Below are 22965 nucleotides of genomic sequence, written 5' to 3' on the forward strand. Positions count from 1 at the left end.
AGAAATCGAGACCAAACTTTATTGAAAGCTATGGCACCAAGGTTTCTGACAAGAGTGTGGTCATGCTTGGTGGCGCACAAGCCACGGGAGCTCTAAGATGCAACTGATGGTGTGGACATGCGGCATTCACCGCAAGTCGTCCACTAGGAACGCGGGGCAGGACGTCGGCCTTCACAACATGGCCCCCATGGCTTTTCATAAGCTTTTGACCCAGCGGGTGCATAATTCACAAGGACACCAAGGGCAGCAAAATGCATTGGTCGAGCCGTGAGGCGTGAGGGTAGGTAGTTCACTACGATCATCTCAAGGCGCGCGGGTGAGTAGATTTTGCAAGTGAACGCAACCACTCCAAATGAATGAGCGTAAACAGAATGTGAAGTACTGCCTTTGTGTTCTCTTCTTTTCTATCGGGCGACTCTTTTTCGAATTCATTCTCTGACTCCGTACTGGGATACGATTTCTATCGAGTCTTGCATTCCTGCTCCGTAAATCGCTCGAAGCCTGGAGCTTCATTTCGTCGTGGTTCAGTTTGTCAAGCCAAATCGCCAGTCTGCCTTAAATCAACCTTGAAGGAGTTTCGTGCTGAAAATGGGGCATACCGCTCTGGAGCACCAATGAATGGCGGGATGTCTTCGCAGAATGCAGTGCACCGCCGCCACCACATGCAGGTTCTGCATGCAAGGGCTTTTGGCCATCGCGAACGCTGCAAGCAAAGCCTCAGCTGGCTCTACGGAAAGGCCTCCCAGTCGCAATGGCTCCACGGAGCAGTTAAAAGGACCTGAAGATGCAGTAGAACATCTTTTCTGGCACGCTCCTCTTTTTCACATTTGGACCACAATTGATCAACTACTCGATCTTCATAATGGAAAGATACACCTTTGACGGCGCCCCAGAAGAGATCATCGCCAATGTCACGGCGATCCTTGCTTCCCAAGCTGCATCCAAAGCGCCTCTGTTGAAGCTCGCAACGACAACACTGTTCTACAAGCTAGACATCAGCGCCCACAACACAACTCTCGCTGTCAGCGACTCTGCAGAATGGTGTCCGCGTGAAGTCACACATTGGAACCTACTCTTTTGGATGATCGGATTAGCAACCAACGCTCTGAGTCAACCGACTGGGCGCATCCTAGGTCTTTGGTACCCTCATCACGCTATTCTTCGAGCATCCCCCATTCTGTACGCTGCCGACGCTATCACTGTCATCGTTCGCTGGGTGGGAGGCGTAGCCTCCTTCCGCGGCGTCCGAGGATCCGCTTCATACATCCTGGCTAGCCGGTTCGTCGATGAGCGAGGTCTGCCGCATCTCGACGCTATAGGAAGTGCGAAGCGCCATGCGTGGATCCGCCTGTGGAGCTTTCTCTCCGGCGTCACGCCTTTGTTCATCAAGTTTTGGACAAATCGTCGCCATCTTCCGGCTCTTGCCCTGGCCTGTGGCACGATGTTTGTCGTCCCGTGGGCTGTCTTCGAGCTCCTAGTTCTAGCAGCGGATCCTGCAGAGATGGCAAGACTCAGGAGAGACGCTTCGAAGGTCCTCGATAAGCGTCAAGAGCAGGTCGAGGATGACAAGGCCAACGGTAGAGATCCCAGCTTCACGCCGCACCAGCTCAGGGCTGGCCTGCTCGTCAGCTACTTCCCGCAGACAAAGGCTTTGAGACTCGGCAGGGCCTGGGCCACGGTTGCCATTGCCGCCCACTGTGCTCCGACTCCGTGGCTTTATGACAGACTGTTCTTTGGGAGGAGGCATCTATCCGACGGATGGATGATATTGATACGAGCTGAAGTCGTGCTACTGCAGATACTGTTGAGTCTTCTTTACTTCTCGCCGATCCTTGTCGACCAGTCCATGTACTCTGCGACTCTCTCTGGCTCTGTCTCGAGGCACTTCCATCTCGAACCGATTCAGAGGATCATCATGAACAGTCGATCCTACCTACCGTCCATGGCCAGCATGGGCCCGGTCACCTTTTCCGTCGGACTTTTCGTCATGATGGACTTGTTGGATCCAGGAGACCTGTACATTGGGTTAACGTTCGGTTGCTCGTTCGGCACAATCTTGGCGAGTGTGTTTATAAAGTGGTTGTGGAACAAGGATCTCGCCCCTTATATTCACATCGGCTTTACCCTGCTGTTGTTGATCCTAAGCCATGAGTCCCAGGGGAGTTCTCAACCGATCTGGCTCGATTATCTTGGATAGTTGGCTTGTGGTGACTCAGGGTGGGATTGGATTAGCTCGACACTGATTGGGTGTTTGCATTGGTTGTCAATTGCCATCTATTTCTTCAATACGTTGTGTGGGAATTGTATCTCAAGGGTGACTCCGGTTGAAGGGATAAAGATGTTGGACACGTTGCATATAAATGTTGCATGGCTGCTTCAAGGCCGGTCTTGTGATGTCTTGGGATGGAAGATCCCAAACAGCCATTCAGGCCTTTACCTTGATACCCGGAGACAGGTATCAGCCTGCATTATATGGCGAGTTCGACGAATCCGTTGCAGCCAGCTGCTTGTACCTGCTTCCACCACAGTCACCCGGCACTGCTTTGGCCACGATGATCGTGGCTCGCCATATTGCTGGCTTTGGCCCCTACTGATGATCAGATTAGTTAAGGGGTTGCTAATAGAAGTGCTTGGGCATCTATCAGCCCCGGCAATTCAAGATAATGAGACAATTTAGGTTTTAGGATATCCGTTGTTAATTCTAGAGTATGCATTGTACCCTCAAAGGAAGAGGATATCTACTCCTGGTCATGGCCACACTGAAGGAGGAGCTAACAAATCTACTCGTCCTGCTGACGCATCTGCTCGCCCATCTGACGCACCAGTTCGAACAGCTGATGAATCTGCTCGTCCATCTGATGAATCTGCTCGTCCTTCTGACGCAGCTGCTCGTCCTTCTGCTCGTCCTTCTGACGCATCTGACGAATCTGCTCGTCCTTCTCCTCGCCCATCTTGCGCATCTGCTCGCCCATCTGACGCAGCTGCTCCTGGCGCTCCTCCTCCTGCTGCATGCGCCTCTTCTTCTTGTCGAGTCGCTTCATCTCCTCGTCGAGTCGCTTCTTCTTCTTGAGGCGCGCCTCTTCCGCGCTGTGCCGGATCAGATATGCGCGGTACCGCTCCTTGACCGCCGGAGGGGTCAGCCTGGATGCACGGAGGACTTCACGAGCCATGTGGAAAAAGAAATCTTCCGAGAAGGTGAAATCGGTGTCCGAGCGGGCTGGGTCTTTGGGGCAGTCCAGCACGTCCTCGAAGCGCAGGCGCATCGGCGCACCGGTCACAATCCACGCGCTGCGCTCCTGGGGCACCGTATCGTCGCCCAGGGGCTTGGCTAGACGGACCGTCACGGCGGCAATTGGCTGGTCGGGGCTTGGTCGGCTCCACAGCTCGACTAGGATCTGGCGAAATTGATTGCGATACAGCTTGATCAGGACAACGAGGTTGGCCGAGTCGCTCTGGCGGAACTGCTAATTCTTGGCCTTGAGCAGGCTGGGCATAGTCTGCGAGTTGCCACACTCAAAGACGAGGGTAGGCGTCTCGTAAGCGTTGACGCCGCGGTGTATGGATACGGTTGTCTCGTCGGCGGTCTTCGCCGAGACACCGTTCTTACCGGACATGGTGGCCTCACCTATGAATGTTATCTCGTTGGAGCGGCCCATGTCGCGAGCTTGTTGAAGCATGTGATCAGCCATCAGCCGGCCCGGCACGTTGTGTACCGGCGCCTGCATCTTGAAGGATAACAGTCCGCCCAGCTCTGATGGGACGTATGATAGGTGGAAATGAGGTCGCTCCTCGACGAGCTCGTAGAAATCGCTAAAGACGTCGGGCGAGATGTTGTAGAACGCGACTGTGCCAGAGTACTCGTGGGAGGGATCCCACATGAGCTCGCGTATGGCCGTCACGATGTCGAGTATGGTCTCGGCGACGTTGCTGCCGTCGGGGGCCCGCAGCATCAACACGTCCTGGTACTGGTCTTGGTCCTGCTGATCCGAATCTGAGTGGGACGCACACCTCGCCGTCAGTTGCCATTTGGCCTGCTTCCTAATCTCGAGGGTTGGGCAGCCGGAAGGGGTACTTTACCTTTACCTTGGGGGGTCGACAATAGGGACTCGACGGTCGAGAGCAAGACTGGAGGCCAGTCGGAGGCGGCAGGCCAGTTGGAGGTTGAAGGCAGTAGGAACTGGGGAGGGTTCATTGTCAGCCAGGGCCCAAGCTTTGATCAGATGGTCTTCAGATTTCGGCCTACCTGACCAGACGATCCAGTCGGACCCGCCGGGCTGGCGGGGCTTGCGGCGTCGAGTTGGTCCATGAGGAAGACGGGAGACCGCGCGGGGCAGGATAGATCGTGAAGGCCAGGCGTCGGGCTGCGAGGGCGCGCGGTGTGGCTCTGAAAAGTGCGCGGGCAGGCTGATGTGGTTTAGGTTTAGGCTTAGGTTTTGAAAGACTCCCACCGCGGCCGCCTGATCTATTTCAATGAGAGACGATGGTCGGTGCGCAGGTGGCAGATGAGCAAAGGCTGAGACGGCACGTCAAGTTAATGGTCGTCTTGGTGAACTGGGAATTCATCTCTGGCTTTGGAATGGCTTTATCCTCCAAATGATCCCACCTACTCTCTACTCACCCGCCCCTGCAATGAATGTTGAGTGCAGATGCAAGTGGAGGTGTGGACGGACGCCTGGAAACTAACTGTGTTCAACAAAGAGGCTCAAAGGGCTCGCGTGGGTAGGTCCTTTCAAGTGCTCGTCTTTCTATGCAGTATTGCTCTTGGCATTCTCGCCCAATGGCCGGCCTGCTGCGAGGTCATATTATGAACCAGTCTCTCTAGCTGCCAGCCAAGATGTCAATACTCTCTCCGCCTGGGGGCAAGACAGGTGAATTCACATGTTAGCAGTCCCCCTTCTCATCTCCATCCTCGTCTCTGCCTTGATCACTGCTCTGCAGGGCCTCAATCCTTTGTTCCTGACTAATCACGAGATGCTGGCCAATTGTTGTGTTCTTTCAGAGTGCCCCTGCACGTGCGCTGGATCTGCGACCCTCATAACTCCATCGGGGACTGTCATCATCCGCCGCCACATCGCCTGATCCCCCACACTCACTACGTCGCTGCGCTGCGGTGGCTTGGTCAAAGCATGGCTGTTGAGGAGATATTCACCTCAAAGGTCTATCGCTTGAGCGGCATACCGGAGCATCTGGATCGGTTGGGCGTTACCCAACTGCTTGCCCAATTCACACCTGGCGGGGACGCCAACGACATCACAGTTGCGTCCCTCGCGCCAAGTTGCGAGTTCTGGGCTCGCACCCCGCACAAAATCGCGACCTTGACTTTTTCCAGGCTTCCTGCTCTGGTGCGCGCTTCTCCGGACGCGAAAGAGTGGCAGCTGCCGATCCCCGGAGCTCCTGAGCCGCTTGTGCTGGATGACACCTTTCTCGGCTTCACCCCGCTGAACGATGTCTCCCACAATGATCATGTGCTCGAGTGAGTTATCTGTCTCGAGATCACCGAGCCTTTGCTAACTTCCCCATGGCTGCATCATCATCTCGGGGCTCGCTAGCCATCCGATGGGCTCCTGGCAGCCCCACGGGAGAGACAAGACATTCATGTGAATCCGCGATGCACTCCCGCAGCGCATCTCCGGCATCAGATTCATCTTGTACGGCTACGACTCAAGACTCGTAGGAAGCAACTCGTTCCAGAAGGTTGAGGATCTCGCCGTCAATCTCGTCAACGCGCTTAAGCCTGGCGGCTGGACGTTGGGTACTGCACCGGCTCTGGCCTTCATGGCTCATAGCCTGGGGGGGATCCTGCTGAAACAGACATTTGTCATGCTTGCTGGCAGTGGGGGGAGCGAAGACAAGATTTTGGCCAAGACAACAGGTGCTCTCTTCTTCGGCGTCCCCAGCCAGGGGATGGAGACCTCTGACATCAGTGCGCTGCTCGGTCACCAGCCCAACATCCACGCTCTTGTCAGTGAGCTCTCTGTGGATTCACAATTCTTGCTTCAACTGGAGAGACAAGTTTCTGGCCTGTCACATGTTCGCCGGATGAAATTTTTCTGGGCCTATGAGACCCAGACAACTCCTACGCTTACGGTATGTCCAGGCCAAATGCAGGCTCTCCCCAGCTGATCGGTCCGCTCACATCATACAGCAAGTCTCAGGCAATTTCCAGAGGAACGGAATGGAGAAGATTCTGGTATCGAGGATCTCTGCGACATGTGGCCGATGCGACTCTGATTCTGCCTCAACCATTCAGATTGATGCGAATCATTCCAATATAGTCAAGTTCTCCCGGGGAAGCCACGCTATCCCTCTTGTCACAGACAAGTTACGGGAAATACTTGCTCATCGGCTTGAGCGTCACCCAGAGCTATCTAAACCCCATTATCCTGTTCTTTCATCGGATGCCTTGATGCAGGCTGCATACAAAAGGATTGGTTTGGGCTCGTCAGATGAGCTCATTGATGGAGGAGTTGCCGGGACGGATCTTGGAGAACTTTCAGATCCAGCATCATCTCCAGACTTTTGGAATATTAAAGGTTAGCTGCCCCCGTGACAGTTCGGTCTCTTACTAGAACGCGCGCTGACTTTTTGAAGCTATCATTAGATCCATCCGACCCTCCCAGAGAGATGATAGGCTCCATCAAATCGAAGCGAGAGCGGGATGTTCTTTTGAATGGGCCTTCAACCGAAGTGATATTGGGCTAACGACATGGCTTCAGAAAGGGACGGGACTATTCTGGATCAGCGGCCGTCCCGCTTCTGGGAAGAGCACGATGATGAAATTCATCAGCAATGACGAGCGCACGTGGAGGCTTCTGCGTGATTGGCAAAGTCGTAGTCACCAGGTCCAGGCCAGTTTCTTCTTCCACCACCGAGGCACCGCAGCGCAAAAGTCTTTTGAAGGACTTATGCGCAGCATCCTGAGCCAGTTACTGGAGAGGGATCCTGACATAGTTGGCATGATTCTCCCACTGGTTCAGGACCTCTATCAGCAGCGGCTGAAAGCACAGAACCTCGAAAGTCTTCCCTGCGATCTGACGCGGCGGATCAAGATCGCTGATACGAGGAACAGCATTGGCTTTTGCACAAAGCCGAAGGAACGGGCGAGAAAATCCGCAGCTGTCCTACTGTGCGACTTTCCTCTTCGAGAGTTTCGCAGACTGGTACGAACGCCTATGGACGGAGATGGACCTGTTTGGGACGCTCTGGAGGACGGGATCCTCTGCCGCAAGGATGAGATCTTGTCAACCGAGGGCAAAGTCAGCGAACTTCGAAAATTGAAGCCACGCATCTACCCAGAGGACTGGAGGGAGGCAAAAATAGATCGCTATCTATCTCTAACATCGAGTTGGTGCGACACTGTTGACCTCCGTTCCAAGTTGAGAGACCTCCGTGCAACACCCGGGTCTTCGAAGGCTGGGCACCCTGATGACGATGACGAATGGGTCCAACACCAATGTGCCGGAATAACTTCACGACAGCGCGCCCGTGAGCAGATCCGATTCAAACTCGAAACTGAGAGATGGCCAGATAGTCTCGTAAGCAAAGCAATCAACACAATCATGGAGCAGAAGGCCATCGATCTGGACATCTTTCTTTTCATCGACGCCGTGGACGAATATGATGGCCCCACCGACTTTATTGCCGGCTTTCTCCATGATCTTGTGAAGCAAAGAGATAATTCTCGGACTCGGACAAAGGTCCTCTTCTCCAGCCGACCTTGGAAGGTTTTCGTTGAAGCTTTTGGCTCTTGCCCAGGGTTTCAAATCCACTGTCACACCGAAAATGATGTACGAGAACTCTGCGCACACAACCTCAGCCTATCTACACCAGGCTGCCACGAGATCTTCCAATTGACAGGCGAGATAGTGCGAAGGGCCAAAGGTGTTTTCCTGTGGGTCAAGCTGGTCTTGCACGACCTTGCCGCCTATGCAAGAAGGCGCCTCGAGGCCGGGCGAGTACAGGACCTTCGGCGCGAACTTCTCGACGAGCTACAATCGCTTCCGGGAGATTTAGCCGACTACTATGAGACTATTGTGGGCAGAATACCGCCGACTTTCAGGTGGGAGGCATACTGTCTCCTCGAATCCGTGGCAAGATCGATCGAGCCCATCCCCAGTCGTGAAGCGGAGAAGCTGGTGAAGTGTGCGAACATGGACGCGTTCACAGACGGACACAGCGAGTTGCAAGGCGCCGCCAGGGGCCGGGCCTGGGATAGGAGCCACGTTGGGGAAATCACAGGGGGCCTGATTGAGGAGATTGTTGGCGACCCTTCGCGCAGCGGAGAACCTCGAGTTATACTTCAGTTCATACACCAGACCGTGCTTGAGTTTGTCAAACAGCCTGCATTCAAGTATATGATCCTAGGGGCGGTAGGACACACGACGGAGGAGAACGGCCATTCTTTCCTCGTCAAGTACCTTCTCAATCGCGGTAAACTCGAAGTCTCTCCGACCATTCTTTGGCATGCTCGCGAAGCGGAGAGATCAACTGGAGTCAGTCAGCTCAGCTTACTGCAAGGAGAATTGATGATCAGGGAGCTAGGGTTGCTCACCTCCCCCGCGATTCTGGCAGTCACAGGGAAGCTCGACCTCCTGATCAACCAGATACTCCAAAGAGACGAGAGGGCATTCGCCAAAGGCTCTGATTCCTTTCTCTCGTGTATCGCATGGGCGTTCAATTGCAAGGTCCTCACGCTTGATGAGGCGATCGCAATGCTTCATTTCATCGCGGAGCACGGGTTCAGGGTCGAATGCGATGTGCGCGGGCTTAGGCTAATCGATCTCCTTTCTCGCCGGGACATCCCTGAGAACAAGGAGCTGCACAAAGCTGCCCTGGAGGGCTGCAGGGCGCTGGACATGAGAGTGATGGACCTGCAGTCACCAGACCATTGGGGCCACATTATTCATTACAGCGGTGCAATGACGGCGCGATACCTCCTTGACCAGGGCGTGGATCCGAATTCATTGGATTCTCGAGGCTGGACACCTTTAGACCACGTTGTGGACTGGCCGTATCAGCTTGGAGCGCCCTTGGGGTTGATTACTGACACGACAAATCCCTTTTGGTCGGCAGGCGGTGCGGAGGACTCGGGCAACTATATCAAAGAGACATTTGAGATGTGTGTGCTACTGGTTGAAGCAGGCGGCCTGCTTAACAAAGTACCGCGGGATACATGGGCCAGGGTTGTTGCTGACTTTCGGAAGCACGGATATTACGTTCAAGTGTTCCGAAGATACAACTTTCCAAAGTACCTATCCTCAAATCACAGGGGATCCCTTGGCGCTCCAGGGACAAACCTGAAGGCCCGGTGGGAAAGACTGACAGGCAAGATTAAAAGACATGCTGGGTAGTTTTAGTGTTCCAATGTATATAGACTCCTGAACAACCTCAGTCCACGACATGACTGCTCTATCCGTGCTCAATTTTCTTTCCAGTCGTCTTGAACGCCTACTACCAGACCATGATGCTCAATCACTCAACCTATCCTATCCCGCAACTGCCAAAAGAGTCTACATCTCAACGACGACCTTGAGCACCAGCTTGCCATCGTCGTCCTTGACCTTGCCGGCCATCTCAAACGCCTTGGGGATGTTGTCGAGGCCGACGAACCGCTGCGTGCACAGCTTCTCGAGGTCCGGCAGCAGCGGGTTCTTGCTGGCCAGCAGCTCGAGCACGCGCGGGTAGGTGTGGGCGTAGCGGAAGGAGCCGACGAGGTCGACCTCGCGCAGGGCGGCGGCCGAGATGGGCAGGGTCTGGATGGGCGTGCCCATGCCGATGAGCATGACCTTGCCGCCTGGTTGCGTGGCCTGCGTTTGCATCAGTCAGCCAGTCAGCCAGTCATGAGGCGCGACATGTGTAAAAGTCGAGAGAGTCGAGTCGCCCTTACGTAGATGGCCGTCTGCAGGCAGATCTCCACGCCGGTGCACTCAAACGTCCGCGCCACCTCGCCCACCTCCTGCCCGCGGACGGCCGTGCGCGCCGCCAGCGCCGCGACCTCCTTGGCGAACTCGAGCCTGGCCTCGGTCGTCTCGGGCCGGCGCGCGGGCACCACGAAGCCGGCGTCCGCGAAGCCGTTGCGCGTGGCAAAGTCGACCCTGTCCTGTTGGATGTCGGCGATGACGACGGCGCCGGCGCCGGCGACCTTGCACAGCGCGGCGCAGAGCAGGCCCACGGCGCCGGCGCCGAGGACGAGCACCGTCGCGCTCTTTGAGGAGGAGGAGGAGGAGGGCGGCGGCGGCGGCGGCGGCAGCTGCGCGCGGTCCAGGGCGTGCATGGCGACGGACAGCGGCTCGGCCAGCGCGCCGAGGCCGAGCGGCAGGCCCGCGGGCAGGCGGTGGCACCAGCGCGCCGGGTGCGCGATCTCCTGCTGCAGGGTGCCCTGGCGGTGGGGGAAGCTGCGCGCCGAGGAGCGGAACTGCATGTCGCGGCAGATGTTGTAGCGGCCTTGCTCGCAGAGGGCGCAGCGGGCGCAGGGCACGCCGACCTCGAGGGCGACGGCGTCGCCCGGCCGCAGGTCCTGGACGGAGGCGCCGACGGCGGTGACGACGCCCGCGGACTCGTGGCCGAGGGTCATGGGCTCGCGGACGAGGATGTCGCCGTTGCGGTAGTGGTGGTAGTAGTGCAGGTCGGAGCCGCAGAGGGTGGTGGCCTTGACGGCGACGCGGACCTCGTCTGCGGCCAGGGGCGGGAGGGTGCGCTCTTCCTTTGGAGGGTTGCGTCAGCGTCTCCGGAGTGTTTGTCCTCAATCTCAATGGTAAGTAAGGTGATATGAGGATGCAGCTTACCACCCTCAGGTCCCTGGCGCCGTGCAGTACGGACGCCTTTACTGTCGTCGCTGTCGACATGGTGTCTCTCTCTTTAGTGTGCTGTCCTGTCCTATTGTCCTTCACGTAATTCCCTTTGAAAGATTGAGACTGAGCAGGATTGGTTCACGTTATGAACGGGTTGTATTTCACTTGGATCTCATTGGAGCAAAGCAAAGACAATGCCACGAAGATTCACGGCGGCGGAATGATGCAAGTTCAAAACCAGGGTTCTTTTCTGGGCCCTCCATTCACCCCCGCCGCCTCCGATCGCAGGCCGACTCGCATTGACTTGGCCCGAGCCTTCGCCAGCCGACAGCTTACCCGCCCCCCAAAGTGGGCGGATGTCCGGCATGACTAACTAGCAAGCTCTGAGACTCGCCGGCGGGATGTTAGTGCACACCGCTAATGCGGGATATCCTGCGGGATGGGATGTTGTTCTGATTCTCCGTCCTGGACCCAACCCGAGACGTGAACAGACTGGAGTGAGCAGATGTTCCGAGTTTACAGAACATGTTGTTCTCAAAGCTGAAGCTGCAGGAACTTGTGTATCAAGAGAGAAGATACCCGGTGCTCGGTAAAGGCGATGAATGGCTGCCGAGCAATGCAGATAGATGCCAGGCCGCGACAGCGGGATCGGCGTCGGAAGACCTGCCCGCGTTCGTAACTCTGTACATGTACAAGTACCAGCAGGACTGGATGAAACAAGTCTATTTGGGCCTCCATCTCGGGCCTCCATCTCATGGAAGCCTCCATTTCTACTCGACCGGCTCTGGTTTCCACCCCACACATCCAGCTCGCCCGTCCGCGCCTCGACTCCCGCCCACAAATTCGCCCGGGATCCGGCAGAACAACCCCCACGCCAGTGATATAGTTAAGCCGCAGGGTCAACCCACATCTCATGCGCGAGTTCATGATCGCCATTTCGTCACATGAAAAGCCTTTAAACTTTTCCATAAACTCCTTTTTTTTCTTTCTTTCTTACATAGACTACCCTGGTGAACCATCCCCACTAGCAGGCAGCCATGTTCTCCCTCCAAGGCCACACCGCCCTCGTCACCGGCGGAACGCGGGGCATCGGCCAGGCCGTCGCGCTGGGCCTCGCCGAGGCCGGCGCCGACATCCTCCTCGTCCAGGTAAACGGGACATCGCCCAATCCAACGCCCATCACATACAAACACACACACACACACACACACACACACACACACACACACACACACACACACACACAAACACGACACTAACCTCCAGAGGGTGGACAGCGAGACGAGTCCAACACGCAGACCCAGAGGGCCATCCAGCAGCTCGGCCGCAAGGCCACAATCTACACCGCGGACCTCTCCTCGCGCGACGACGTCGCCGCCCTCGTGCCCAGGGTGCTCGCCGACGGCCACGAGGTGCGCGTCCTGGTCAACTGCGCCGGCATCCAGCGCCGGCACCCCTGCGAGTCCTTCCCCGACGCCGACTGGGACGAGGTGCTGCAGGTGAACCTCAACGTCGTCTTCCGCCTCTGCCGCGACGTCGGCGCGCACATGCTGCGGCTCGAGCCCTGCGCCGCCACGGGCCGCAGGGCCAGCATCGTCAACTTCGCCAGCCTGCTCAGCTTCCAGGGCGGGCTGACGGTGCCCGCCTACGCGGCGTCCAAGGGCGCCGTCGCGCAGCTGACCAAGGCCCTCGCCAACGAGTGGACGGCCCGCGGGGTCAACGTCAACGCCATCGCGCCCGGCTACGTGGCCACCGACATGAACGAGGCGCTGCTGGGCAACCCGGAGCGCCTGGCGCAGCTCGACGCGCGCATCCCCGCCGGCAAGTGGGGGCAGCCCGAGGACTTCAAGGGCTCGGCGGTGTTCCTGTGCAGCAAGGCGAGCGCGTACGTGGCCGGGCATGTGCTGGTTGTCGACGGGGGGTGGATGGGGCGGTAGAGAGGCGGAGACGGAGGCGGAGACGGAGGCGGGGTGAATGAATACTACCTGTAGGGTTGGTTGTTGAAGATGGTGTTCAATTTCCAACTACGCTGATAGATAGATGTTCATGCTAGTAGACAAGACACAGAGGTCTCCAAAAGACGGATGATACATGTAGCGAATGTGTACCGCAACTCCCCTACGAAATACAGGTGAAAAGAAAACGCCCCAACTCAGACAACCGAAGCCATGACGCTCTCCATCCACGGGTACACGGAGCCGTTGGCCTTGGGGTAGCCCATGTGCAGCGCACCGGAGAAGAATCTGTTTCATCTCTCGTCAGTATCCTGGTCCAAAGAGACGAGAAAAGCACCTCGCCATCTCACCTTGCCTCCTTGGGCGAGCCATGCTCAAACAACAGCATCGAGTCCTCAATCGGCATGAGGCCATCCATCGTTCCCTGAGACAGGCCAAGTCAGCACGGACATACGGTCACGGCTTCAAACTTTCCCCCCACCAAGACGCACACTATACTCGCCGCCGGCCGGAAGGAAACTCACATTCACAAGCAAAAGCCTCGTCGAAGGCATATCCAAGATCCCGTTCTCCAGCAGCGAAAACTTCTTTTGCGCGCCGGCCACGTACTCCTCGACCGAGCCGTACCCGTGCTTCATCGCCAGCGCAGGCGTCAATCTGTATACAAACAAAAGCATCACGGACGACACGGTCAGCCAGCCAGCCTTGTTCATCATCATCATCATCAATTTCCCCCCTAATCACCTCCCCCAAATTCTCAGGACAGGACAGGACAGACAACTCACAAGAAGGGATACTCGTGCCCGTCCGCCCTCGCAAGCCACCCGGGGTCGAAGAAGAGGTGCGCCCCGGCGCCCTGCGCCACCACGCCCGCCAGGCGGGAGGCGTGCGTGTGCGCGATCCGCACGGCGTAGTACCCGCCCGAGCTCAGGCCCCAGACCATGACCCTGGCCATGTCGAACACGCCGACGGCGCCCGCCCACGCGAGCAGGTCGTCCCACAGGCGCTCCGCCGCCGCCGGGTCCGCCGGGTCCGCCGGGCAGTCCGCCGTGCCGGGCACCTCGGCGACGCAGCAGGCCCACCCGCGGGCCAGGAACTCGTCGCACCGCGCCGTGTTGTCGGGCCGGTAGCCGTCGAGCCCCGTCATGAGGATCACGAGCGGGCACGGGTGCGCGCCGTCCTCGGCGGCGCGCGGCACGCGCACATACACGGGGATCGAGGAAGAGGAGGCGGCGGCGGCGGCACCGCCGTCATTCGCCCGGCGGTGACGGTGCGGGCGGTGCGGCACGTGCACCTCCTGCAGGGGCTCGTCCCAGAGCTTCCCGGCCTTGGCGTAGGCGGCCTTCTGCAGCTGCCAGGCGTGCCACTTGACGGGGTCGTTGACGGCGGGGCTCGACGTGATGTAGGGGAAGCGGGCGATGCGGTAGAGCGAGCAGGCGCGGAGGTACAGCGCGCTGGCCTGGGCCTTGCTGTCGGCGTCGGCGTCGGCGCCTCGGCCGTGGGCCGCGGCGGCGGCGAGGAGGGAGTCTGCGCGGAGGGCCAGGGCTTCTGCGGCGGGGAGGAAGGCCTTCGTATAGGCTGGGGATGTGCCGTCGTTGACGTTGTTCTGCGTTGGTTGTGGGAGGATGTGTTAGTGAGTTGTAGGTTGGGACTTGGGTGTGATGAAGGGAGGTTAACAAAGGCGGGTCGATGATGCATGGACGAACCTCGATGAGGTGCTGGAAGACGGGTTCAAAGTCTTCGAATTTCCCGTCGTGGAAGGGGTATACGCTCATTGTGCACTGCAGAGACTCTGGTCAGTTCCTGTTGACGAGTGCCGTCGGTTTCCGGGGTTCAGGAGAGATAAACACTTACGGGGAACTTCCACTTTGTCTCCCAGAGCGCCCTGATGCCGTCGTGGTGCGGCATGCGCCGCTCAAAGGCCTCCTCGCCCATGATCCAGTTCCTGCTCGGCTTCTTGTGCTCCTCCTCCTCCTCCTCCTCCTTCTGCTCGACTTCCATGGGCACAGTCTCGACATGCTGTACCTCCACCCGGACGGCGGCCTCCTTCATGGGCACGTCGCCCACCACCGCAAACGGCCGGATGCCGACCACCTCATCGTCTCCCACGGCATGGGGCGCCATATCGGTGCTTTCTTTCCCTCTCTCTTTACCCTGCCTGTCTCGGGGGGTCGTTGTTTCGGTACTTTTTTGTTCCTTTTCACTATATTTTTTTTTGTTGTTTCGGTAGTGGCCCAGCAGGGCGTGCAGGGCCCTTTAGAGGCTGACGCGGACGACTTTCTGCCGCCGGAACTGCACGGGACAGTTGCCGTCGGGCACGCGCACGGCCGAGACTTTGCTCCTGCGCTCGCGGCGCAGCTGAGATGCGGTGTTGCTGGCGGTGTTGTGCAGTCGGGCTCTGTGTTGTGTAAACAAGTCGGGGTTTTTAATTTAGCTTTACGTGAACGAAACGATATTCGGGACTTTGATACGATTATACACCCCACGAGATCGAACACCAACATCAACTGACATATCTCCCAAGGTGCGCGGCAGCAAGCACGATGCCCCAAAAACCAACCTATCACAAGAGAGGGAAAAGAAGGAGAGTAAAGATGAAAAAGAAAAGACAAAGGTAAGACAAGAAAAGTCAAGGACTTACTCCGACTGCGTCTGCGCAATGCGTATCCTGGTCGTCGCAAACTGCAGGTATTCTGCGAACCCCGTGTCCGACCGAAGGTCGTGCGAGTGTCTCCTGCGGGGGAGGAGGCCGGCCATGATATATAGGGGGAGATCGATATCCTTACCAAAAAAAAAAGGAAGCCCCCAGGAAAAGAACCGGTTCTTTTGCGAAGTCTCCGGATCGTCGCCCCGGGACAAGGGGGGGGAAAGGGGGATATAAGTCCGCAAGACGTGTATGTATATGAGCAACGAAACAGACAAGAGATATGTCCGGGGTGGGGGATAATCTGGCCAGACAGCACTGTCTGTCTGTCTGTCTGTCTGTCTGCCTGTCTATTCGCCTATCTGTTTGTACTTTCGACGTGTGTTTCGGCCGGCTAAAGCAGCCAAGTGTATGTGGACTGTTCTTCGTACCGGCCGGCGAGTTTCTGATTGGTCGGGACTACCGGTCGAGTGTAAGTGGGAAGCGGGGGACTGTCGAACGTTGCAACGACTCTAGAAACCCCGAAGGAGGGCACGGGATGGAAGGATGGTTGGTGGTGCTGGTGGTGGTGGGTAGGGTGTGTGTGTGTGTGTGTGTGAACCCCGATTCGGAGGTATCGTCCGTTGGCAGCAGGTCTCGCTTCCAAACGGGTGGGGGAGTAATATTGGGGATATCCGTGGTCTCGTCCCCCCAGCTCCGGTGCGCTTTTGTGCGGGTTGGTGTGTTAACTACGGGTCAACTACTGAGAGTTGGAGGGGAGATCGCGAATAAGCGAAGCCGTGAGTGTCTGCCGATCGATTTGGAGGTCGCAGTCGGGGTAAATGGCGATCATTGCACACGCCAGTGTTTCACATCTACAAGTTGGGGGAAGACGTAGATGAAGAAATTAATACACGGGGCTCACAGCAGTTCTTAAATAGACATGACGTGACATGCAGTTCAAATACCCGGGTTCGCGGAGAATTTTTTTAAAAAAAAAAGTTGCAATGTAATTGGGACGGATCGGCAGCTCGTGCCAAAAGAGAAAACTCGGGAAGTAAAAGTGGCATTGCCTATTCGAGCAGCTCAGCTGGGAACTTTGGGACTGGCCTGGTGAGGGGGCGCACACCGTGTAATGAGTACTGCGTCCAGATGGCTGGTGGTGCGCCGCCGCCGACATGTGCAACCAGCTTGCTGACCGGCTCTGTGCCTGTGTGTGTTTGTCTTCCCGGAACCTTGTTGGCTGACCAGGTCGGAAACGCCAGAGCCCAAGCACACACTCCCCAAGCCCGGATGGGGAGTGGCCTCGAGAGCTGACCTCATCTCATCCCAAGCACCGGCTCGATCCCCTGTCCAGCCAGCCAGATTTCGGAGCCCGAAGCCTGGATGGGGGTGCTGGGCTGAGTCAAATGCCGACCCTCCGTTGCGTAGCAGCAAATGGGAAGCAAAAGCGCCAACGGAAAAGTCCCGAAGGATGGGTTCTATTGCAGTGCAGCCCGTTCTATGTTCCCCCACGCCCCGATCAGATATGCGAGAGTGTCCCCCAACTGGCCCGATCCAATCCTCCTCTCTTCTATTGCCAGACCCGTCTTGCTCGACCAAGGGGCCGGAATCAACGCCGGCCCTCGACCGTCACCAGCTCTTGAACTTCCGACTCGCAAAGTAGCCCGGATCGTTGGCAAAAGAGGTTCGGGACTAGCCTCCCTGGGAGGCCTTCGGGACTTGCCCTTGATCATCTCCACAGCTTTGCGGAGTGTCGGAGTCTTGGCGCCCAGAGCTGAAAGACCCCTCCGCGCCCAGACAAACTCCGTCCCCAGGAAAAAGCAAACCTATTAGTTGTATGCTGCCATGTGCGCCGTGTCCCTCTATCCCGCTCCCGCAACATTCGGTAGACGAGCCCCAGATCGTGCCCGTTTAAATATGCGACGGCTCTGTGCAAAATCGAGTCGATTCATCAGCCACACTGAACTTCAGCCTCATTACTGTTCCAACGCTCCACCGGCGCGGTTGTTTTGTGATCGTGACCTTCCCCTTCACTGGTTTCTTTCTTCCTTTCTTTCTTCTTTTTCTGTTTCGGATGAACAAAAAAATGGGAGGCCAGAGCAGGCAGGACTTATTTGGAAGATTTACTCTCGTGGTAGTGGGCCATCTCGAGGCCGGCGCGGCGGAAGCCGCACTTGACGTAGAAGCCCTCGTTGGCCTCGGAGCAGTCGAGGATGGTCTTGTAGCAGCCGACCTGCTCGGCGATGTAGTCGAGCGCCTGGATGACGCGCAGGCCGAGCTTCTTGCCCTGCTGGTCCTTGTCGACGGCGATGTCCTCGATGTGGCCGACCTGGCCGAGGCTGTGGATGCTGTTTGTTGCCGCCCCGCGCACCCCCGTCATTAGCCGCGCTTGTCCCCGAGAAAGAAAGAAACGAAAAAAAGCAATTCTGATCTCGCCCGACCAGCCGGACTGCCTTTTTTTTTTTATTCTCCCATCACAACTCACAACTTGCGCTCGACAATCAGGCTGCCGGTGCCGACGACCTTGCCGACGTTGGTGTCCTCGATGACGAGGACGTAGTAGGTGCCGTCCTGGCGCGCGAGCCAGGCGTAGCGGTCGTCAAAGGCGGCCTCGGAGATGTCGCCGACGGTGGTCAGGACGCGCAGGCAGTCGAGGAAGCCCGTCGCGTAGTCGGAGCGGCGCAGGGCGCGCACGACGTAGCCCTCGGGCAGGGCGGCGGCGACGGCCGGGCTGATGAGGTCCGAGGAGAAGAGGCCTGCGTCGGTATCGGCGGCGGCGGAGGAGGAGCCGTTGCTCGTCTCGACGACGGCGGCGGCGGGTGCGGCGAGGACAACGGGAGACATGATTTTCCTGATGGTCATTTTCTGGCGGGTGTTGGATGGGCGGTGGTGACGGGGTCTCGATGCGATTTTTGGGAGTTTGCGGCCTCGAGACAAATTGACCAGAGCGAGCCGCGGAGAGGACGGTATCGAGGTCTTTTCTCCTTCTTTTTTTTTTCTGGATGAGTTCGCTGGCGGAGGAGAAAAGATCAACAAACGATTGGATTATAGATACACCGATGAAGCAAAAGACGGAGCGAGTGTCAGAGAGAAGCGGACGAGGACGGCTCAATGGATGTCAATGGATGATGATGGGGGGTGAATGGAAGGAGGGAAAGGGAGAAAAAAGGAGGTCTGCTGGCCTTGTTTATTGGCCCTCTCTCGCCCATCCGAGCTAAAGTAGTGATGCCCGGGGACAAACAGGCTAACTACCTAGAGTTACCTATTGTAGGTACCTAAAGTAGGTAGAGCTGACGCTTCTCGGCAGGGCCAGGCGATGATCGGCACAGCCCCTAGCTCCCTAACTCCCTAACTCCCGGTAAGTTTCCACTAACGAAGTGGTGGCCCCTGGCTAGCGTGCACCCATTCGCTACCTAACCTGCACCCAGCCCCAGCTCCAGTGGGGTTTCCAAGGTGCTTCCTCGATACCGCTCCGTCGGCTTAGTGGAGGTTGTTTATTTATTTATAGGCAGCCAGCACCGCACCGCGTGGAGACTTGGGCAAGTACTTGTACAAGTACCTGCACAAGGACGCATCTCATCCAAGCAAGAAAGGGGAGGACCTACAAGTACATGTAGGCAAAAAGGTGGGTGACGTTTCGGGCCGGGTGCTGCCGTTGCATTTCGTCATCGTCGTCGTCCTTCGAGTCCCCTTCTTGGCAACTGCTAGCTCGCTCCGCGGTTGTCTTGATGATGCCCTTGTCCGGCTGACGGCCAGCAGCAATACTCTGGCAGGGGACATTGCTTCCGAGTGGCCGCCGTGGTGGTCATTGTGGGCGGCGTCGGCAGCCTGCCGTTACCCAAACTGATTTGCCAAGTCTGGTCTGCCAGAGCAGCGCGTGTTTAGGAATGCTTGCTGGTCGATATGCCCGCCCAGGCATGCAGCTCTTTAGCACGGGCATATAGTTAGATGGCAAGGGTGAGACGGGACGGAGAGCGGCAGGAGCAGTTCTGCATTCAAATCGAGGCGGCTGCCAGGGTCAGGTTTCCTTTGGGCTAGATTCTCTTCTCGCTGGTGCTCCCAATCTTTCTGGGCTCAGAACCCATCCGCCAGCATATAGAACACGCAGAGAGACAAGATGGGCTGAGCAGTGGACGATATGGTGACTGGTTCCGCGAGAAATCCGCCCAGCTGCAGGTTGATATCGGTGTGAACAAGAAGGCAGGAGGGCCGAATAGATCGTTTTCACATCTGGTCTCGGCTTGCTTTCCCCGGGATGAAGAATGTGCCACGGCTGAGGTTAGCCACAATGTCTTGCGGGCCTTGGCACTTGTATTGTCAATCAGTATCAGTATCTCTATCTTACACCCTAGTGATGATGAATGGACCTTGACCCATGTGCCCCCCTTGCGGCCAAATCTAGTTCATGGCCCGTGACCTCTATCGAGACAAGATATGTGCGTAGACAGCTTCTGCTCCATCGCCTTGGGAGAAATCAACCCTTTCTGGCCGACAGGGCTATTTCTGGCTGCATTGGAGATGGAGCTACTGACGCATCTGCTCGCGCATCTGACGAATCTGCTCGTCCTGCTCGTCCTTCTCCTCGCGCATCTGACGCATCTCCTCGCGCATCTGACGCATCTCCTCGCGCATCTGACGAACCTGCTCGTCCTGCTCGTCCTTCTCCTCGCGCATCTGATGAATCTGCTCGTCCTTCTGGCAAACCTACTGAGGGTTAGCCTCGCCCACCTGACGAATCTGCTCGTCCTTCTCCTCGCGCATCTGACGAATCTGCTCGTCCTTCCGACCTAGCTCTTCAACCAGCAGACGTACCTGCACCTGGAGAACATCATTATCCTGGCGAATCTGTTCCTTCTGGCGAGCCTCCTTCTCCTCCTGTTCGATCTTCTGAGCCCGAAGCTTGGAAAGGTGTTCCGAGTACTGTTGGAGGACTTGTCGAGGCGTCTTGGGGCACACCAGAACTGCATGACCGGCCATCTCGATGAAGCAGTCCTCCGAGAAAATGAAGTCGGTATCGTACTCGTCTTCTTTGCCATAGGCCATCACATCTTCAAACCGGATAATCATCGGCGCTCCGGTGACATTCCATGCGGTGCGGCAATGCACCTTGGTCACATCGCTGAGGGGTTCGGCCAGCGAGACGGTGACGCTGCTGCTTGCCTCGTCATCTCCTCGACGCCAGAGCTCAACTTCCATCTTGCGGTGTCGGTTGGGAGAGACCTTGATCAGGATAACAAGGTTTGGGTCATCGTTCTTTTGGAAGTGCGTGTTCTTGTCCCGGATGAGGCTGGCCTTGGACTGGGAGTTGCCAACCTCGACGACAACAGTTGGCTTGGTGATTCCATCTGGGCGGCCAATGCTGATGATGCCTTCGTCCGGTTGCTTGATCGAGGTGCTATCCTTCAGCTTCAAGTCGGCGTTGCCGATTCTCAGGACCATCTCGTAGCGATGCATGCCCCGAGCCTGCTCGACCAGGTCGTGGAGCATCACATCGGCCGGCGTATTGTGTTTGACGCTTGGCATCTTGAAGGAGAGGAGCCCGCCAAGCTCTGACGCGAGGTAGGTCAATTTGCACTTCCGAACCCTGGGCTCCTCCTCGTAGAATTTCTTGAAGTCGGCAGGCGAGACGTTGTAGAATGCGAACCTGCCGGGGCGATCGCAATCGTCGGACCTGAAATTCTCCAAGAGGTCGCGTATGGTCTCGACGACGTTGCTGCTGGGAGCGCGCAGCAGAAAGAGATCCTGGTACTGATCCGAGCCTGGGACGCAGAATACACCACGGTCAGCGAGGCTGGCGGAGTCTACATTACGGGGAAGGGGGGAGGGGGGAGGGGGTTGCCGCCATACCTTGGGGGAGCTCGGCTGGGCTTGACAAGAGGGACTCGATCGTTGGGTGCAAGGTGGAGGGCCAGTTGGAGATCGATGCCTGGGGACAAAAGGTAAGCTGGGTTCAGTTCTTGTTCAGATGGGTTTCACTGTTGGCTCACCTCCTGAGTGGGCGGATCGGCCGCGGCCGCCGACGTGGATTTCTCGGCGTCGTCCATGATGGAGATGGCAATGACGTGGACCGACGCGGGATACGTGAGGGCGCGACGTGTGAGGGCGCGCAGCGTGGTGTGTTTTGCAACGTTGAAAAGTTGCGTGCGTGAGAATAAGAGAGCGAGAGAGAGGGGGGGAGGTTGTGCGTTGTGAGAGAGAGAGGGAGGGCTGCGCGCACTAAAGGCACAAAGGCGATTTATTTAAACGACTTAGTACGTGGTCGGTGCGCAGACATAGTCACATTGTTTCAATTAACTACCTATCGCGGGCGCGGCGCCAGGAGCCCCGAAGAGTCTGTGTTGGCCTTTTTCCATCCTTCCTCCCTATCACCACATCAAGCTGTCCACGAAGCTCTGTCTGCCCCACAATCCCGGTTGGCAACCAAGGTGTCACATGAGGTTGTCTGGAACACTCTGACACTGCCCTCCGTCTAGATGCCAAAACTTGAGCAGACCGCGGGGAGGAGTAGTTGGGCCAAGGCTGAGGAGACGGCTGCTGTGCTCAAACGTATTCCCTACTGCAGCGACTCAGCGCCGTCGTCGCCAGTGAGATGTGAACTTCCTATTTAACTACTGGGCGGGGCCGAGGGGAGTGAACTTCACGCCTCTGACTGCTTCAGTTATCAAAGAAAGAAGGCCTCTGGGATCTTTGATGATTGTGCCTGGATTGTCTGGGCTGCGATGCATCTTTGGAAGCACGGTGGCAGTGCTCAGTCTGCCTGGAAAATCGACCACAATGGGTGATATGCCCAATGAGTCTTGCTAGCCTCTTTCTTCTCTCGCCCAGAGGAGTACCAACTGCTATCTACCGGCGATGCCAGTTGGGGCGGTGTTGACTTTTGCTTCAAGACGTCAGAAAGCCTCCTTTCTGTGTGTGACCTGTTCGGCCTTGTCGAGCTTCACCAAGGCTTCAACAATGGCTTTTCCAGGAACACAATCAAGTGGGCAGCCCAGACCCTGTCCATTTCCATACTTCTTGTAAAAGCCCCCGAAATGCAACGGTAGTACCCGGCTTGAAAAGCCAGCCCCTTACCGTTGATTGTTTACATAGATACTACTATGCCCCAGTATCATCGTCGCCAGTAACATGCGAATCTCCATTTTCTCGAGCCAAGCGAGGTGGAACTCATGATTAAACTAACCTCATTCACTCAATAAGTTCTGTGAGCCCTTTCGTGATTGTGTCTGCGCGATCTGGGTTGTGCGACGTCTTTTGAAAGCACGGCTGACAATGCATCAAACTCACTCATCTCGGATCAAGTGCCGCCGACTATATGAGGAGCTAATGTTTTACATTTCCCCCCCAGGTATAACTGTGTACTCTTAGGAGTTGTGTTGGCTTAAGCTCAAGCACTCCTCACAGTTGTCTCCCTGCTTGACCTTGCCGAGATTCGCCAAGTTTTGAACAACAGACTTGATGATCTCGAAAAAGGGAGTCCCCACCTCTAGCCCTGCCTGGAGATGTGGGCCGGATGATGTGTGCGGAGAAGGCTAGGGGGCGGGCGTCAGAATACTTGTACTTGTACATGCCTTCCTGTAGGTACAAACAAGTACCT

The 22965-nt window shown here is 56.9% G+C and overlaps 8 protein-coding genes across 8 annotated transcripts; 3 read left to right on the forward strand and 5 right to left on the reverse strand.

Annotated features, from left to right (window-relative positions):
* Positions 1 to 862: 862 nt before the first annotated feature.
* On the forward strand, positions 863 to 2197 carry E0L32_010721 (uncharacterized protein; the record flags this gene model as incomplete). Its single annotated transcript, XM_031133370.1, has 1 exon — positions 863 to 2197. One exon carries the CDS (start codon positions 863 to 865, stop codon positions 2195 to 2197), a length of 1335 nt encoding a protein of 444 aa, XP_030989333.1.
* A 583-nt stretch (positions 2198 to 2780) lies between these two features.
* On the reverse strand, positions 2781 to 5186 carry E0L32_010722 (uncharacterized protein; the record flags this gene model as incomplete). Its single annotated transcript, XM_031133371.1, has 5 exons — positions 2781 to 3464; positions 3522 to 4038; positions 4084 to 4404; positions 4619 to 4624; positions 5179 to 5186. The coding sequence occupies 5 exons, from the start codon at positions 5184 to 5186 to the stop codon at positions 2781 to 2783; spliced, it is 1536 nt and encodes a 511-aa protein (XP_030989334.1).
* Positions 5187 to 5457: 271 nt separating this feature from the next.
* E0L32_010723 (uncharacterized protein) lies at positions 5458 to 9350 on the forward strand (the record flags this gene model as incomplete). The annotated part of the gene is made up of 4 exons (XM_031133372.1): positions 5458 to 5473; positions 5675 to 6087; positions 6146 to 6533; positions 6592 to 9350. The coding sequence occupies 4 exons, from the start codon at positions 5458 to 5460 to the stop codon at positions 9348 to 9350; spliced, it is 3576 nt and encodes a 1191-aa protein (XP_030989335.1).
* Positions 9351 to 9509: 159 nt separating this feature from the next.
* E0L32_010724 (uncharacterized protein) lies at positions 9510 to 10844 on the reverse strand (the record flags this gene model as incomplete). Its single annotated transcript, XM_031133374.1, has 3 exons — positions 9510 to 9806; positions 9887 to 10702; positions 10785 to 10844. The coding sequence occupies 3 exons, from the start codon at positions 10842 to 10844 to the stop codon at positions 9510 to 9512; spliced, it is 1173 nt and encodes a 390-aa protein (XP_030989336.1).
* A 983-nt stretch (positions 10845 to 11827) lies between these two features.
* Positions 11828 to 12727, forward strand: E0L32_010725 (uncharacterized protein; the record flags this gene model as incomplete). The annotated part of the gene is made up of 2 exons (XM_031133375.1): positions 11828 to 11938; positions 12059 to 12727. 2 exons carry the CDS (start codon positions 11828 to 11830, stop codon positions 12725 to 12727), a joined length of 780 nt encoding a protein of 259 aa, XP_030989337.1.
* A 215-nt stretch (positions 12728 to 12942) lies between these two features.
* On the reverse strand, positions 12943 to 14869 carry E0L32_010726 (uncharacterized protein; the record flags this gene model as incomplete). Its single annotated transcript, XM_031133376.1, has 6 exons — positions 12943 to 13033; positions 13096 to 13169; positions 13270 to 13402; positions 13531 to 14351; positions 14452 to 14526; positions 14600 to 14869. The coding sequence occupies 6 exons, from the start codon at positions 14867 to 14869 to the stop codon at positions 12943 to 12945; spliced, it is 1464 nt and encodes a 487-aa protein (XP_030989338.1).
* Positions 14870 to 16441: 1572 nt separating this feature from the next.
* Positions 16442 to 18233, reverse strand: E0L32_010727 (uncharacterized protein; the record flags this gene model as incomplete). Its single annotated transcript, XM_031133377.1, has 4 exons — positions 16442 to 16572; positions 16649 to 16849; positions 17499 to 17710; positions 17857 to 18233. 4 exons carry the CDS (start codon positions 18231 to 18233, stop codon positions 16442 to 16444), a joined length of 921 nt encoding a protein of 306 aa, XP_030989339.1.
* A 1662-nt stretch (positions 18234 to 19895) lies between these two features.
* On the reverse strand, positions 19896 to 21415 carry E0L32_010728 (uncharacterized protein; the record flags this gene model as incomplete). The annotated part of the gene is made up of 4 exons (XM_031133378.1): positions 19896 to 20045; positions 20100 to 21172; positions 21219 to 21297; positions 21359 to 21415. 4 exons carry the CDS (start codon positions 21413 to 21415, stop codon positions 19896 to 19898), a joined length of 1359 nt encoding a protein of 452 aa, XP_030989340.1.
* Positions 21416 to 22965: the final 1550 nt, after the last annotated feature.

The sequence above is a fragment of the Thyridium curvatum genome (genome assembly GCF_004353045.1).
Source record: "Thyridium curvatum strain D216 chromosome Unknown NODE_89_length_163435_cov_79.615573, whole genome shotgun sequence".
Classification (NCBI taxonomy): Eukaryota; Fungi; Ascomycota; class Sordariomycetes; order Thyridiales; family Thyridiaceae; genus Thyridium; species Thyridium curvatum.